The 14,886-nt window shown below is 32.4% G+C and overlaps 3 protein-coding genes across 3 annotated transcripts; 1 reads left to right on the top strand and 2 right to left on the bottom strand.

The window, feature by feature from the left end:
* Positions 1 to 7,895: 7,895 nt before the first annotated feature.
* Positions 7,896 to 9,636, bottom strand: LOC106327446 (nuclear ribonuclease Z). The gene is made up of 8 exons (XM_013765598.1): positions 9,295 to 9,636; positions 9,059 to 9,221; positions 8,912 to 8,982; positions 8,740 to 8,835; positions 8,521 to 8,634; positions 8,377 to 8,445; positions 8,225 to 8,299; positions 7,896 to 8,134 (listed from the first exon to the last, which is right to left on the bottom strand). The coding sequence occupies exons 1-8, from the start codon at positions 9,493 to 9,495 to the stop codon at positions 8,060 to 8,062; spliced, it is 864 nt and encodes a 287-aa protein (XP_013621052.1). The 5' UTR covers positions 9,496 to 9,636; the 3' UTR covers positions 7,896 to 8,059.
* Positions 9,637 to 10,255: 619 nt separating this feature from the next.
* Positions 10,256 to 14,121, top strand: LOC106327445 (protein IQ-DOMAIN 31). The gene is given in 10 exon segments (XM_013765597.1): positions 10,256 to 10,330; positions 10,367 to 10,451; positions 10,768 to 10,923; positions 11,183 to 11,301; positions 11,456 to 11,728; positions 11,806 to 12,009; positions 12,221 to 12,295; positions 12,384 to 12,543; positions 12,546 to 13,313; positions 13,408 to 14,121. Coding segments are annotated over 7 exon segments (1,602 nt in total). The 5' UTR covers positions 10,256 to 10,330; positions 10,367 to 10,451; positions 10,768 to 10,923; positions 11,183 to 11,211; the 3' UTR covers positions 13,440 to 14,121.
* LOC106327447 (gibberellin-regulated protein 6) lies at positions 14,070 to 14,886 on the bottom strand. Its single transcript, XM_013765599.1, has 3 exons — positions 14,667 to 14,886; positions 14,559 to 14,586; positions 14,070 to 14,464 (listed from the first exon to the last, which is right to left on the bottom strand). The coding sequence occupies exons 1-3, from the start codon at positions 14,760 to 14,762 to the stop codon at positions 14,283 to 14,285; spliced, it is 306 nt and encodes a 101-aa protein (XP_013621053.1). The 5' UTR covers positions 14,763 to 14,886; the 3' UTR covers positions 14,070 to 14,282.

The raw sequence follows: 14,886 nt of genomic DNA, 5'->3' as shown, positions 1-14,886 counted from the left end.
AGATTTGAGCAATGGATTGTGGTACGGTTGTCTTAAATAGACGTGACGGGGTTTAGTCGGGACCCATTAAAATTAAAGATTCATTCCACCGTCCCACTTAAATTTCTTAGAATTTCTTGTTATGTTGAGTAAACTACTCAGAAGTTTTCCTTTTCTATTACTACTTTTCTTTGCTTCTATCTTTGTTTATTCAAAAAACAATTTTCTTGTTGTTATTAGTCTAACATTCTACTTCATAAACAAGTTATTTGGTTAAAGAAAAAACATTTGAGTGTTATATGGGTACATAAAGTTATAAACAAAATAGACAAATATTATTCATCTTTGAAAGTATCTCCCAGTCAACTCATTCAAAACTTGTTAGTCATTTTCTTTAATTCTTTCATCTCCAAATTATTTTCAAAATCGACGAATAAACATTTTCGATCTATTGCATTATTAAATTAATAGATTTTCTTCCATTTTACTGGTTTTTATTTTTATTTTTCGTTCAGTTTTCTTTTTCATCAAAAACTAGGGAATTAATTTTCAAAGGTTTTCTAGGTATTTTTAATTAAAAAACATGTTTTGTTGCATGAAAAAAGAAATAAAGTGAGATATAGCTTATATCTTGAAAATGATCTTGCACTCTAAGCAACTTACATAGCAAGTTATAACTTAGAATAACTAAAACGTAAAAGTATTGACTGATACAAAAAGGTAAAATCAGTCAGTTTGTCACTTACCTGATTATATAATTTAATGTTACTTATCAGCTAATTGATTCATGAATGATCAATGTTGTTAAAGAACAAAAACATGAAAAAACAAAATAGTGCGAGCACCATAATACTTGGTGGTATTAGTAAAGGATTTAAAGCTCTAAGATTTTCACCCTCCAAAATTAGGGAAATTCTCTAGAATAGTTTTCCTCAATAATGTAAGAATCTTCAAAAACATCACAAACTTCTTTTCTATAAAAGGTTACAAAAGAAATGTTTTCAGAATTTGATGGGATCTGAAACTTAATTACATGACTGGACGGACGACAACAAAAATACAAACCATTATACTATCTGCATGTATTTTCTATTACTCTTGAAAAAATAAACCAAAATAGAGATTTATAAATATAAATATATGATGTATCTTAATGGCACAGGACCGCAGGAGAAAATGCAATTTGACTGACCACATGTATGTGATGGAGGTAATTGTTGTACTCTCTCCTTTTTTTTTGTACTTGGCTGCACAGCTCTTGATCTGTTTGTTGTTCAATAAATTAGTTTCCGATCAGTGAAACCTAATATATTGCTGAGCCAATGCTTAATAAAGTTAACTAGATTCTGACCCGCACAATTGCACGGAATTATTTATAATTTGTGTTTTTAATACAATTTTATGATATTTGATGATATTTTATAAATTTTGGTTCAGTTCTGGATTGTATTTTATGGTTTTCGGTTTGATTCCGGTTCGGTTGCAATTTTTAGATTTTGGTGTAAGAAATACATGAATTATTTTGTTATTTATGAATTTGAGTTTGAGTTTAGTTATTTTGGTTTAGTTCAAATAACGATGTTAGGAACACAATAAAATTTCGAGTTCAATTCAAGCGTGTGTGTCTTAATAGGGATATGCATTTTTGATTTGATTCTGATTTAGGTAGCAATATTTTCGGTTACATTTTCTGTTTTTTGTGTGTGTCATTAAATGTATATTTTAAATATGCTTAGAAAATCAGTATATCTCAATGTTATATACCGAGTCAAAAAATATATGCTAATTTCGTATCTCTATGTTATATTCAACAATAGTGATTAGAATAAATCAATATCATTTTGAAATAGTAAATATTTATAGTCTAAACAGGGATTAAGTAGCTATATTTTGGTAATAAGTCACTATATATTGGTGGTTCTTGAAACTAATTATTTATATTTTAATATGTTTATGGGAGGAATATATCTTCTAATCATCAAATCATAATGTAATTAATGCGGAAGTCAACCAAATTTTATAAAATATCATCAAATCATAATTATAACTAAAAACATAAATTATAAATAGCATAACCGCGTGGATCAGAATCTAATTAAAACAATACTCAAAACACCAAAAATACTTGAAGTATCTGTTGATTCTCTATCCAAGTCAAACCAATTTATATGTTCAGTTTATGTATTTTGAAATGTGTTATTCAAATTTATATGTAATATCTTATTTTGTTTTTATATTTTGAGAAATTTATAATATATAGTGAGTTTTAAACTTTGTAAAATCATTTAAACGGGTTATACAACCCCAAAACCTGAACCAAAATTTATAAATACCCGAATGAAACTGAACTTTTTAACCCTGAAATTGACATGTACATTGATTGTTATGTCACCAATTTTAACCATAAGTCATGTCACCAATTTTAGTTGTTATGTATATTTTTTTGTGAAATTGATTGTCAAAAAGACATGTGGCAAATCACTTCACAAATTATGTCTAGGAGATATGGCTAAATAATATTTGGTTTAAAATCAACTAGCTTAAGATCCGCGCAATTGTGCGGGGTGAATGTTATATATAAAAATAATTTCTATATATTATTATTTATTTGTATTCATTTAAGTATTATGTATATAATTAAATTAGAGTAAACACATAAATCAAAACAATACATCTTTTTTATTTACGATATTTTTTTGGTAAATGAATCAAAACAATCATTTTATTTTATTTATATGGTATATAACTAAATTCCAATGACATAGACATAGATATATAATATATTTTAATGTAAATATTTATTATCAAGAATTCATACTCATATGATAAACACAAATTGCTTGCGATTTTGTTAATGCAAAATTTCAAAATTAAAATATTAAGGTTACAATACTTTTTCAATACAAATTTAGAAATGATCATATTTAAGTATTTTTCTATATTATATAGTTTAATTTTAATGTATATTAATATATAATATGAATGTCTAGCAAATGTGACTTCATATTCATACGATTTATAATTATTTGAATCTTGTTATTACCAAAAAGTTAAACCATTGATCACACAATTTTAGTGTGAGACATTTAACATTTTAGTAATTTATAGTCGTTTTAAAAATTCAAAATATAACATATAAAAAAAAATTTTAATTTTTTATTATATGGTTAATGTGGTTGTTTAATATCTTTTAATAATATAAAATTAAACAAAAAAAAGAGTTAAGATACAAAAATTGTTCTCAAATATTTATTATTCATAATCATTAATTGTCATATATATGTTAATCATATTAGACAATTCCGTAGCTTTTATTTAAGGAAAGTGCAAAAATATTTTTTTGTATACTATTTATCAATTTAACAGTTAGTTTAATAAAAAAATATAATATAAGTTAAGATAAACTAACTTATTTTTCCAAAAATTCTGAATTTTATTCTCATGGTGACACGTGAATACAAAACAATGTTATAATGTTTATCAATTAATATATAAGGGATGTTTGATATTATGATCTATTTCTTTACAATAACGTAATTTAACAAAGCTTGTGTATACTATGATTGTTTATAATGGTTAATTAATAACTTAGTATGATGAAAGAATATGAAATTTGATTTCAGTGAATTATGGCGTGTGAAAAATTGATTATGGCGGTGAATGGGGAATTTATTGACCGAAGAGAAGAAAATAGACCAGCTTCTATTAAAAACACATTAGTGAATGCATCCAATAACTTATATAAAGCTTTGTTAAATTATGTTATCGACTATTGTATTACATAAACGAGTTCTCGTTTGGTTTGGTTTTAGATTTGGTTTATGTTTAGTGTCGGACCATATAGTGTAAATATAATAAAACATGTATTTTTATGTTAATGTAAATGAAATGAATAGGTTCAAATTAAAATGATAACTTTTATACGGTAGATAAAAAATAGGATTCTAAATTAATAGAGCAGATCCAGTAACATCAAAGCAGACTTTCTGGCAAAACAAGCTCGAACAAGGAAGCGTGTTTTCTCATATGTGAACACGTGTGTGCCACACTGGATCGACATTCGCAACTCGGCTTTCGCCTATTCGTACTAAGATTTATCTTTGTATCTCATTGTGAAAAAAAAATTAATAGATTGAACTAGATCTCGATCCGCGCAACCGCGCAGATTTTTGTTTTTATTTATTTTTATACAAATATTTTATTTTCAATTCTAAATTGGTATATATTATAATATATATGTGTCTATCAATTTTTAAAACATAATAAGTTTAAGGTATATTTTTTCATTGAATAGATTATTTCAAATTTTCATATGTATTTATATCTTCTTCTATATATATATATTTGGATTATTATTTCATTATTAAAATATTAACTATATATATAAAGATTAGTAAAATATAGTTTTATTTTCATATTCAAAAATTAAGAAAGTTTTTAAAAAATTAAACTTTTCGCTTCATAGATTTATATTATCGAGTAAATAATTAAACATTTAGTTTTTGTTTAATTTTTAAAATAAACTATATAGTTTAAAAAAAATTTCATTGGTTTAAGGTAGTAAAGATTAATCATTGTTAGATAATATGATTTTTGTTATTTAAAAAAAATCTTTATAATTTTAAAAGTTAACATCGACAAATATTTAAATATTTAACATATGGAGGTATAGTATTACAACATTAAATTATATCTATTTAATTTATAATATCTATAAATCCAATGGATCATCTATTGTTTAAATCCAATTATTGATAGCCCAATAAAAATTTCTTGTAGATCCAAAATTTAAATGACCAGATTAGAAATTAAATGTAACATGACTTTCCAGAAATATGTCAATTATGTCTATTTTTTTTTAAATGAATCAATGTTGTGACTTCTGGTTTAATATATAAGAGATTTAAAATAATTTGGATTAGTACAAACAAATAAAATAAAAATTCGGATTTATGCACAATTTTACAGGATATATATTTGTATAAAAAAAAAATCTCAAAATCTTGTACGCCAAGCATTACGAATCACACCGTTCATTTATTGCAACCAGGTGAGTGTGACTGAAATTGACATGTAACATCGTATTAGCTGAAAAAAAGAGATCTAATAATAGTATTGTATTTTTAGCAGACTGTCTTCGATAAATATATATATATATATATATATATATATATATACATTGTTTGTTTAGAAAAACTAAATATATTTAAAAAAAAAAAAAAAAATTTAAACTCCTTTCAGGCCTTTACATTATCTGAGGAGTCAATTCATTCGAATCATCTCCTTAGCTAGGGAGGCGGCTTTGTGAAATTCATCGTGATTCAGGACCAAAATTAAAAAAATATAAAACTACTTTAAAATGTAAAAGGGGAAATATTTGTTTTGATTTATTCTTTAAATCTTCATCGACAACATATCACAATGTCTTTAGACCGAGAGTATAGTAGAGGATAGTTGCAGCAACTTCCCCAAAATTTCCGTGAAATAGCCAAAGTCCAATGCACACTTTAGTCCATGTACATACGATGATTACGATGGCTCACCAGTTCTTCTAGAGAACGGTTATTCTTCTATCAAATTGAACCATCGTGGTCTAAACTAATATATTAAGATTATAAAAGACTTGACTTTAAAAGTCAAATTGTTTTTTATTATGACGAAAGTATAAAAACAGCAAGTCTTTCGAATAAGCCAATTATAATGAAATCAAACTATAATTCAACTAGCATGGGCTGACCGAAAACAGAATAAACCGTAACTACTATACACGGTCCTAGTCGTGCGATATTGTAGTATATAGCGTGACTTCAAGGTCGAGAAATGTTGGACGCGGTCAATGATGATCATATTTTTCTTTCTGTGATTCAAGACTTTGAATGGTTGATTCATAATGCTACGGATTCATTCATATTTCGTCAATGATATTAGTTAGTGATTATAGGTTTCGAATTTGTAGGTCCGTACATTTTTGCTATTGTTTAGAAAATAAATCTCTCCAACCAAGATTTTAACTTGGTATCTCCAAAATTTATATTATATAATACATGATGTTAATTCAGAACCGGCCTAGAGACAAAGCCACCAAAATCATTAATTCAGGCATTCACTCCAAGAAAACGTTTTTAGTTTATTTTTATTAATGTATACATATAAATAAAATTGATAATCTTATAGTTAGAATGATATTTGCTAGAAATTATTAGTTATATATGTTAAGAACATCATGTTTGAATCTTGAATTTTTTTTAGAGTATGCATTTAGACATAATTGATGATAATTTATTTATGGACCTACAAACTTCGATAATATGATAACAAGTTATAAAATCTATTGAAGTATTTAATTTAAAAAAAAAATACTATTATCAAAACACATAAGAAAATTTTCAAAGTTTTTGAAATAGAAACTGTTAAAAATTATATGCGGTCTAACATGTTTCACAAAAGATTAAATGGACTGGTATTGTTATCAATTGCCACAATTATGATTGGGATATTTAAATACACGAATTTGTTGAATGGTTTTGTAAGAAAAACAATATTAAACCTATATTTCTAGCGTTTTAAATTTACTGTTTTATAAACAATTGATAGGTTCTATTGTTTTATGAAAATATAAGCTATTCTTGTATTACTTTTGTTTTTCTCTACGTTTAATATCGTATGCTACAGTACTAAATTTTATATAAAGACAGTTTGATAATTGTGATATACCGAGCTAAACGATTTTTACGAAATCACGAGTTGCAGAATGTTCAAATCACGTTACTAAAAGGAATGTCAAAATATGTGTTTTTATCTATTTTGTTTACTCGATGCAAATAATTTTTTAAAATGTTAAATGATGTAGGACAATTAGTCAAGAGTTCATAGGGAAAAAAAAAACACATACACATCAGGTTATAAACATTTCTACAAGACGAAAGCCTAGAGTTCAAATGTTCACACTCCCTATTAATCGTTACTAGACTTATTAATCGTTACCTAAACAAGTCATTAATCATTTTTATCAACTAATGTAAAAATGTCTAAAACATGTGTGTTTACTATTTTGTTCAGTCGATGCAAATACTTTTGTAAAATGTCAAAATATAGATGACATAGTACACATTAGTCAAGTGTTCATAGAAAAAGTTACACATCAATAGCAGAGGGTGTAAACATTTCTGCAAGACTAAAGCCTAAAGCTCAAATGTTCACACTCCCTATTTAAAAAGTATTAGACTTATTAATCGTTACATAAACGACTCACTAATCATTTCTATCAACTAATATAAAATGTGTAAAACATGTGTTTTACTATATTGTTTAGTCGATGCAAATACCCAGTGGCGGAGACAGAATTTTATTTTAGAGGGGTCAATATAATAATAAATGTATTTTGCAAGGGTCAATAAACTAAATTCATCAGATTTTTCTTTGAAAACACAATTAAATTTTTTTTTTGCCAAAATTGACATGGGTCAATTGACGACCCCCATGATTGTACACTGGCTCCGCCACTGCAAATACCTTTTTTTTATATGTCAAATTATTAATGACACAGTACACATTGGTCAAGAGTTCATAGAAGAAAAACGTGAATAACAAAGGGTGTTAGCATTTATGCAAAGACTAAAGACTAAAGTTCAAATGTTCACACTCCCTATTTTAAAAGTACCAAACTTATTAGTTGTTACATAAACAAGTCACTAATCATTTTTATAAACTAATATATATTTGTCCACATGCTAATTTATTATGGGTGGTTAGGAAAAAACAAGGGATTTGCTTGGAATTAATTAGCAATTAATTATTCGGATATTAAGCCTATATAATATTCCCTCAGTTCTGGTTTTCTTTAAATGATCCAAGTGCTACTAACTGATCATATATTGTAGTTTTCATGCCATTAAAATTAAAATGCAAGTCAACAGTAAAACTAAAATTTGTACGGATTTATTAATTTAGCAAATCACATAAACATCTCTATCTTAGAAAGTCAACAACAAGGGTACATATAACGTTTACAATGTGGGATACAAAAACTTGGAGAACAAGAAAAACCAAAGTGTGCAAAACCTGCAAGAATGTCGACTGTTTAAAATCCTTGTGTTAAAGCATACACACGTCCTTTTAAAGGTGGAGGCAATGCAGAAACTGCAGCTTCGATTTCCTGTGAAAACTCACAAATATCACTTACTAAACGGAAAAGACTAACTCTATCTCTCTACTTGACAACCAGGACTGGACAAAGAAATCACACCTTCACTGTATACCGAGCCGAAAAATGGATCAGCAGGATTGCTTTGTTTTCAAACTTTTCAGCATGCTTAACTATCTGCAGTTTTCAAGTAAGGATAGAATGAGAGACAGAGAGACAAACAAGGTTTTCAAAGAGACAAGGAGGAGCCTAACCTCGGATAAATGAATATGTCCATAATCCCTAGCGTGCTCTACGGATACTGAATCATCAAGAAACGTGCTCTACACCAAGTGGAAAGATAAAAGAATCAAGCACATTGTCCTAATTCAAATAAATCAGCAGGAGAAAATAATCACCTCCATGACGAGAACCCTTGCCTTGAGAGCATCAGCATTATTTTCATCAAGTACAAAATCAGAAGTTGTATCTCCGGTAAAAGCGACTTCAGGAGTTGTAATGCTGTTTGTGATCTGCCATCCAATATCATTCAGGCTTATAGCTTAGGAAAACACTATTGCACAACTACACAACTACTCTGATAGGAGCTAGCAATATAAGGGAAACCAGAGACGAACCTCAACCCCAGAATCCTTCAGGCTCTTAATCTCATCTGAAGGAAGGCCAACGTACTCCTGCTTGAGTTTATGTTTAGTTGAGTAAACTACATAACCCTGCAACATCCCACAAAAAGAGTGTGAATCCCACAAAGAAACGATTAGTAAGAAGAAGACATTGAGAAAACTCCACCTGGCTATGAATGACATGGTATGTCTTAAAGGCTTTCACTTTGAGATCTTTCCTAATAATAAACTCCTCCCCTACACCAAGAAAGTGGACCAAATTTAAAACAAAACCAAACTCCAGTAATGGATGCTAGAGGGGTTGTACCATTACCAATGTCCAAGCCAACAAGATTATGCTTCAGCTCTGAAGAATCTAGCTTCCTATGGACCTCGAACAAACTCTCAACACATTCCTTAATCGATGTGGGAACTATAATCGTTGGAGGCTTCATCTTGTACAAGCCTCTAGTCGCAACATACATCGGTAATCCACCCTAATGAAAACCGTAAAGTTTACAACTTTGAGAATGTGATGACACTAAAGGAAGAAAAGGGTTTTGGTCTTACGATGTGATCCATGTGGGAGTGGGAGATGAAGAGGAAGTCTTGAGAGATTGCGCGATGTGGGCAACGGCCGATGTCGAAAGCTAGACGGAGCGAAGGGAACATGATGCAAGTCTCGTGACCTCCGATGGATAGTCCGTCGATTGGATAGCCTTCGATTTCCACTAGATGCTTCTTCTTCTTCGTCTCCGTCTCACTCTCCATTACCTTGGTTCTGCAGACTTTGAATCTTTCTCTCTTGAGGAATGAGCACAAGCTGTTCGATGAAAAGTCGCAGAAGCTTTTTGCTTCTAATATGAAAATAGGTTTCTAATTTAGATTGGGCTTTGGACCATAAGGCCCATAGTAGTTAGCCTCCATAATAACGATACTTCTTCACACGAGCGGTTGATAAATACGCGTGGGCCTTTATGGAAACTCCCAAAAGAAGAAGGGTATGGATGTAAATATTACACGAATGCTTCAGGTGAACGTAGCGGCAATCTTACACTTGCTCTCGGACCAATCTCGACTGACTACACAATTTGAATAATTTCAGTTCGTCAGAAAATAATCTTTAACGCTTTCTTCACTAATCAACAGTTTAAAAAAAAATCTGAATGATTTAAATTGTACGACGCATGAATACAACAAATCTCCTTTTTAAAAGGTTTTATTTATTGAATTTTCGCATTTAATGTTTTTTTTTTTAATTTCTTTACAGATTTCCTCCCTCTTTTGAATTCTGAATTCTTTTTTTTGTATAAAAAGTAAATTAATGAACTAAACAAGGGAGATGATCCAACGGCTGAAGTGAAAGGCGTAAGATGGGGAGTTTATGGAGATGCGCTTACTTTTTTGGGTTAAAAATTTAGAAATATAAAATCTCCTCTTACCTACCTTGTGGTCACTGAAACTAGAACCAAATATGAATAGTACTCCGGGAAGAGGAATAGAGAGAGAAGAAGGAGCATTTTAGCTAAAAAGAAACATCTTATCTCTCTCCCTCACGGACGGGTACATTCTTCTTTTAAATTGTTCGATTTTAGAGAGAGAGAGAGTAGTGATTTGTGATGACAAAAAAAAAAAAAAAAAAGAAAGTAGTGATTTGTTGTTTGATTCTGTCGTCGTGCTTTTTGCTTCTAATTTGGAGCAACAGTGTTGTGTCGTGGATTTTAGAAGTAAGTCCCTGGCTAGGGTTCTTCTGCTTGCAATGCATGTTCCAGATCTGTGGTTCCTGAGTTTTATTTTGTCACATCCAAAACTTTGTTTATTTCTTAGGGTTAATCATTGTCTTCACTCTATCCTTTCTTGATTCAATCTCAGCCTTTGCTAATGATTAAGGTTTATCTTTCTTTTTTTTTTTTTTTAATTAGAGTTTGATTATAACAAAATGTAGCCATTCTTTTTTTTTTTTTGCTATAATAACTAACTGGGTTATTTATTATAAATTTTCTTTATTTTGTGACGGTATGATCTTTTTTTTTGATTAACCAGGTGTTGACCTTGCGGTCCACCACCTAGGCCCGGCGCCAGCCTTTGTCTGTACCTTTATACGGGCCCTGGACACGCCTCCCCCTCCCCGCGAGTCGAACAGCCGACCTCCCCCTCCTAAGGAGGTAGTACCACTAGACTACGAGGTCCTGGGTGACGGTATGATCTTTTTTTTTGATTAACCAGGTGTTGACCTTGCGGTCCACCACCTAGGCCCGGCGCCAGCCTTTGTCTGTACCTTTATACGGGCCCTGGACACGCCTCCCCCTCCCCGCGAGTCGAACAGCCGACCTCCCCCTCCTAAGGAGGTAGTACCACTAGACTACGAGGTCCTGGGTGACGGTATGATCTTGAGTATAGAGATATGATTCTTTCCTTTTTACTAACATAATCTTGTTTAATTGGTTTGACAATGCAGGTTTGTTCTTCAAGATCCATATCATCATCATGGGCAAGCCTGCAAAGTGGTTTAAAAATGTACTACTTGGAAAGAAATCCTCCAAATCTAGCAGCAATGTTTCGAAAGGATATTATGAGGTAACACGTACGCTTTCAAAACAGTGTGATGATCATGCTACTAGTCTAAATATGTGGAGTTTATATCAGAATCGAATATTTGTGTGAAGGAGAACAGTTATCGTTTTAAGTCTTTACTTGGTTTATTGGTCTAACTATTGTTATCATGGCGTAGAGAGTTGTGAGCGGGAACGAGCTAGTGGTGGTTACTGCAATGGTAGAAGTATCCGATCTCCCACCATCTTTTGCAAATGCTGCAGCGTCTAATACCACCGTTCATGGAAGCAGTGGTGTATCAGAGACGCAACATGTAGAACCTGAAGAGATCTCAGATGATGAAACACAGCTTCCAGATAGCAAACCATCAGATGCTGCACCATCTGATGCAGAGAGAATCCAACAAGAGATTGCAGCAACGTTGGTCCAGGCTGCGTTTAGAGGCTACTCGGTAATATTCTCACCTATTTGGATTTAGGCTATGCTCTCTTCCATGCATATGATCTGATCTGAACTTGTTATGTGAAGGCTCGGCGTGCCTTTTGGGCACTCAAAGGCATAATAAGGCTACAAGCACTTATCCGTGGTCACCTGGTTAGGAGGCAAGCTGTTGCAACTCTCTGCTGTGTCATGGGAATCATCAAGTTACAAGCGCTTGCTCGAGGAAAAGAGATCAGAAACTCTCACATTGGAGTTCAAGTTCAAAGGAAATGCAGACTCCAGATGCTTCAGGTAATGATGCTTTCGCTTCTTTGTAAGATCAAGTTCCCTTGCTGAGTGTGAACGGTTGCACTTTTAATACAAACCTAGTCGTGGTGGAGACACAACTGTCTGTTCTCTCAAATGCTTGCCTAATCAACAATCTCCTATAAAGCCTCTAATTGCCGTCTAGCGATTTTCTCTCGTTAATTTAGAACTGTTCTTTTTTTTTTCTAATGGTCAGGAGAACAAGGTTGGGAACTCTACAGGTGCTTACCTTGGAATCAAGAAACTAACAGCCAACGCTTTTGCTCTGAAGGTACCCTTGTTGATAGAGAGCTAAGTTAACATTATTGCGTCTCTAATCTTAATTTTAAAGATCTTGATGGATATTTTTGTGTGTACAGCTTCTTGCTTCATCGCCAAAAGTGATACCCGTACACATACCCTATGATTCATCCAATCCAAACTCAAGCTCTATCTGGTTAGAGAACTGGTCAGCCTCATGCTTCTGGAAACCAGTTCCTCAACCTAAGAAGACAATGGGGAGAAGAGTTACTGACGCTGAAACTCCAAACCCAAGAAGAGTGCCTCAGTAAAGACATCTTTTGAGTTTGGTAAGCACAAACGCAGCTTCAGGAAAGTTTCAAGCCAGTCTGTAGAACCACCTGCTGTTGAAGATCCTCAGGTTGAGCTTGAAAAGGTTAAACGTGGCTTGAGGAAGGTGCATAATCCTGTCGTTGAGAGCTCTATCCAACCTCAACCAGTTCCTCATATAGAAGTTGAGGAGACAAAGCATGAAACCATAGAAGAACCTGTGAAAGTCTTTGAGGTAAACAAGAAGCAAGAAGTGCCTGAACAGCCTGATGAGGTGGAAGTACATACTCCTGGACCATTGGAAACCAATGAAGCACTAGATTCCTCACTGGTCAACCAAATTGGTGAAGCTAAAGATGCAAGGGAAGAGAAAACTACCAAACCAAACAATAAAGAGAGTTCAGCAGGGAAGGAGAACCAGAAGTCAAGGAGAAAGGGTTCAGCTACTAACAAGACCGAGCGTGAAGAGAGTAATGGGCATCATCATCATCATCAGACTAGTCCATCAATCCCAAGCTATATGCAAGCAACTAAATCGGCGAAAGCAAAGCTGAGGCTGCAAGGCTCACCAAAGTCTGCTGAGCAAGACGGGAATGAGAAAGCCAATGTTCCTAGGCGTCACTCTCTACCATCTTCAGGTAATGGTAGGATCACCTCTACTAGTTCTCCGAGAACAACGAGACTCGCTAGCTCAGGTGACAAAACCGGGAATAAGAAGGAGAAACCTCTTCTGTCATCTGGTTAGTGCCACATGCTTTTTTAGATTCTCCAAACCTCCTGGAGTATAGCTATTACACTCTCCCTTGTATCTAATCCTCTTGTTGACTTTTGCAGCAAAGACAACTCCGGTAGAGCGCAAGAGGTGATTGATGATATCAGAAAGTTGTCGTTGTTGATTCTACAATAGCAACATTGTCAACATGAGGAATATAAAAGCTAGATTTAAAGTCTGTGACTGTGTGTGTGTTTATGGTTTGGCCAATTGTTACCGTTGGCTGCTGAGTATCTGCAATTGTGAGTGTGTCCTAAGCCGGATAATGTTACATCACAAGGGTTGTGGAACTTGTTCTTTCTTCTTCTGGTTTTATCATTACATAACTTTAATTACTTTTTCAGATTTAAGCTTTTTTTTTTTTTTTTTTTAATGTTTATATGAATCTGTGATTATCTAAGAATGTTCTTCATTGTTTACAAACTTTGGATGAAGTTTATATGCTCGTTTCTTCTTTTGTCTCCCATTTCTTCTTCCACTGATCCTCTGTTACCCCTCTGAAGAGATTCACCCAGAAAATGTTTTAGCCCGAATATTTAAGCACAGAGAACCTGAATAGTCTTAAGAGTATTTTCAAATAGAAGCTCGATCTAAAATGGTTTAACCCGAATATTTTAGCACATCCACAGGTCTTGCCTACCACTTGACGACCACAGTATGCGGGCGGTTTGCTCCATCATGACAAAGCAGAATTACAAGATACAAATATATTTCTTAATTTGAAGGTACATAAACTTTTTTTTGAAGGGATTCAACAAAATTACAGGATACAAATAGAAAAGAAACAGATAATTATATAAGAAGTATGACATTGATGATACTTAATACATGTAAATAATACTAAAGTTAACTTCATTCCCTTATCATCATAACTTTGAAAACATACTAGAATTAATTTTATAAAGGTACTAAATAGGTTGGGGTTCTCTCATTTTCCTCAAGGACATTTTGGTCCACCTTGTTGAGTCTTCCAGTTGTTGTAACAAGGACACACTTGTTTGTTGCCGTAAGTGCCTGGAGGGACACAAAGACATTTAGCACAACACTTTTGGCAGAAAAACATGCATGGCTTATGGTACTTGGTGTTGCTGCACCTCCTCGTGCATTCCCCTCCACATTCTGCTAGTCGTGAACATCGAGTTTTAGTTTCATTGTTTCATAATCAGATATTAGATTAAGATTAAAACAAGATAAATATGTGGTTTTTACTTACGGTATGATTTGAGACTTCCAGCTCCATACTGTTCTCAAAACAAAATAAAATGTGTGTTTTAGCTCTTTGTAATAACTATAGAGAACTGTAGTACTAATTAACACTTACACTTTCTGGATTGTACTCTGTTTCTTTTGACATAGTGAGAAAGATGAAAGAGAAGAGAATGGTGATATAGAGAAGGTAAGTTATGAGTTTTGCCATGTCTTCCGTTGAGAGAGTAGATGTGTAAGTGAAGCTCTTAGTTCTTAGTTTGAGAAATTTATGAGTGTGTGACTACCAGTTGTCTCAGCTATTTATAGAAGGTGTGTGTAGTTCTTTTTTTGTT

This window comes from Brassica oleracea, chromosome C2 (genome assembly GCF_000695525.1).
Source record: "Brassica oleracea var. oleracea cultivar TO1000 chromosome C2, BOL, whole genome shotgun sequence".
In the NCBI taxonomy this organism is placed as follows: Eukaryota; Viridiplantae; Streptophyta; class Magnoliopsida; order Brassicales; family Brassicaceae; genus Brassica; species Brassica oleracea.
Note: the sequence above shows the minus strand (reverse complement) of the source record. Positions and strands in the feature narration are given on the sequence as shown.

Bases quoted from the DNA above. Each gene is read 5' to 3' on its own strand.
- LOC106327446 (XM_013765598.1), bottom strand. From the start codon at position 9,495: ATGGAGAGTGAGACGGAGACGAAGAAGAAGAAGCATCTAGTGGAAATC. The intron at 8,836-8,911 runs GTGGAGTTTTCT...GGGATGTTGCAG, and splicing joins ACCATGTCATTCATAGCCAG to GGTTATGTAGTTTACTCAAC. The intron at 8,300-8,376 runs GTTAGGCTCCTC...TGAAAACTGCAG, and splicing joins GACATATTCATTTATCCGAG to ATAGTTAAGCATGCTGAAAA.
- LOC106327447 (XM_013765599.1), bottom strand. From the start codon at position 14,762: ATGGCAAAACTCATAACTTACCTTCTCTATATCACCATTCTCTTCTCT. The intron at 14,587-14,666 runs GTAAGTGTTAAT...TTTTGAGAACAG, and splicing joins CAGAGTACAATCCAGAAAGT to TATGGAGCTGGAAGTCTCAA. The intron at 14,465-14,558 runs GTAAGTAAAAAC...CACGACTAGCAG, and splicing joins TGGAAGTCTCAAATCATACC to AATGTGGAGGGGAATGCACG.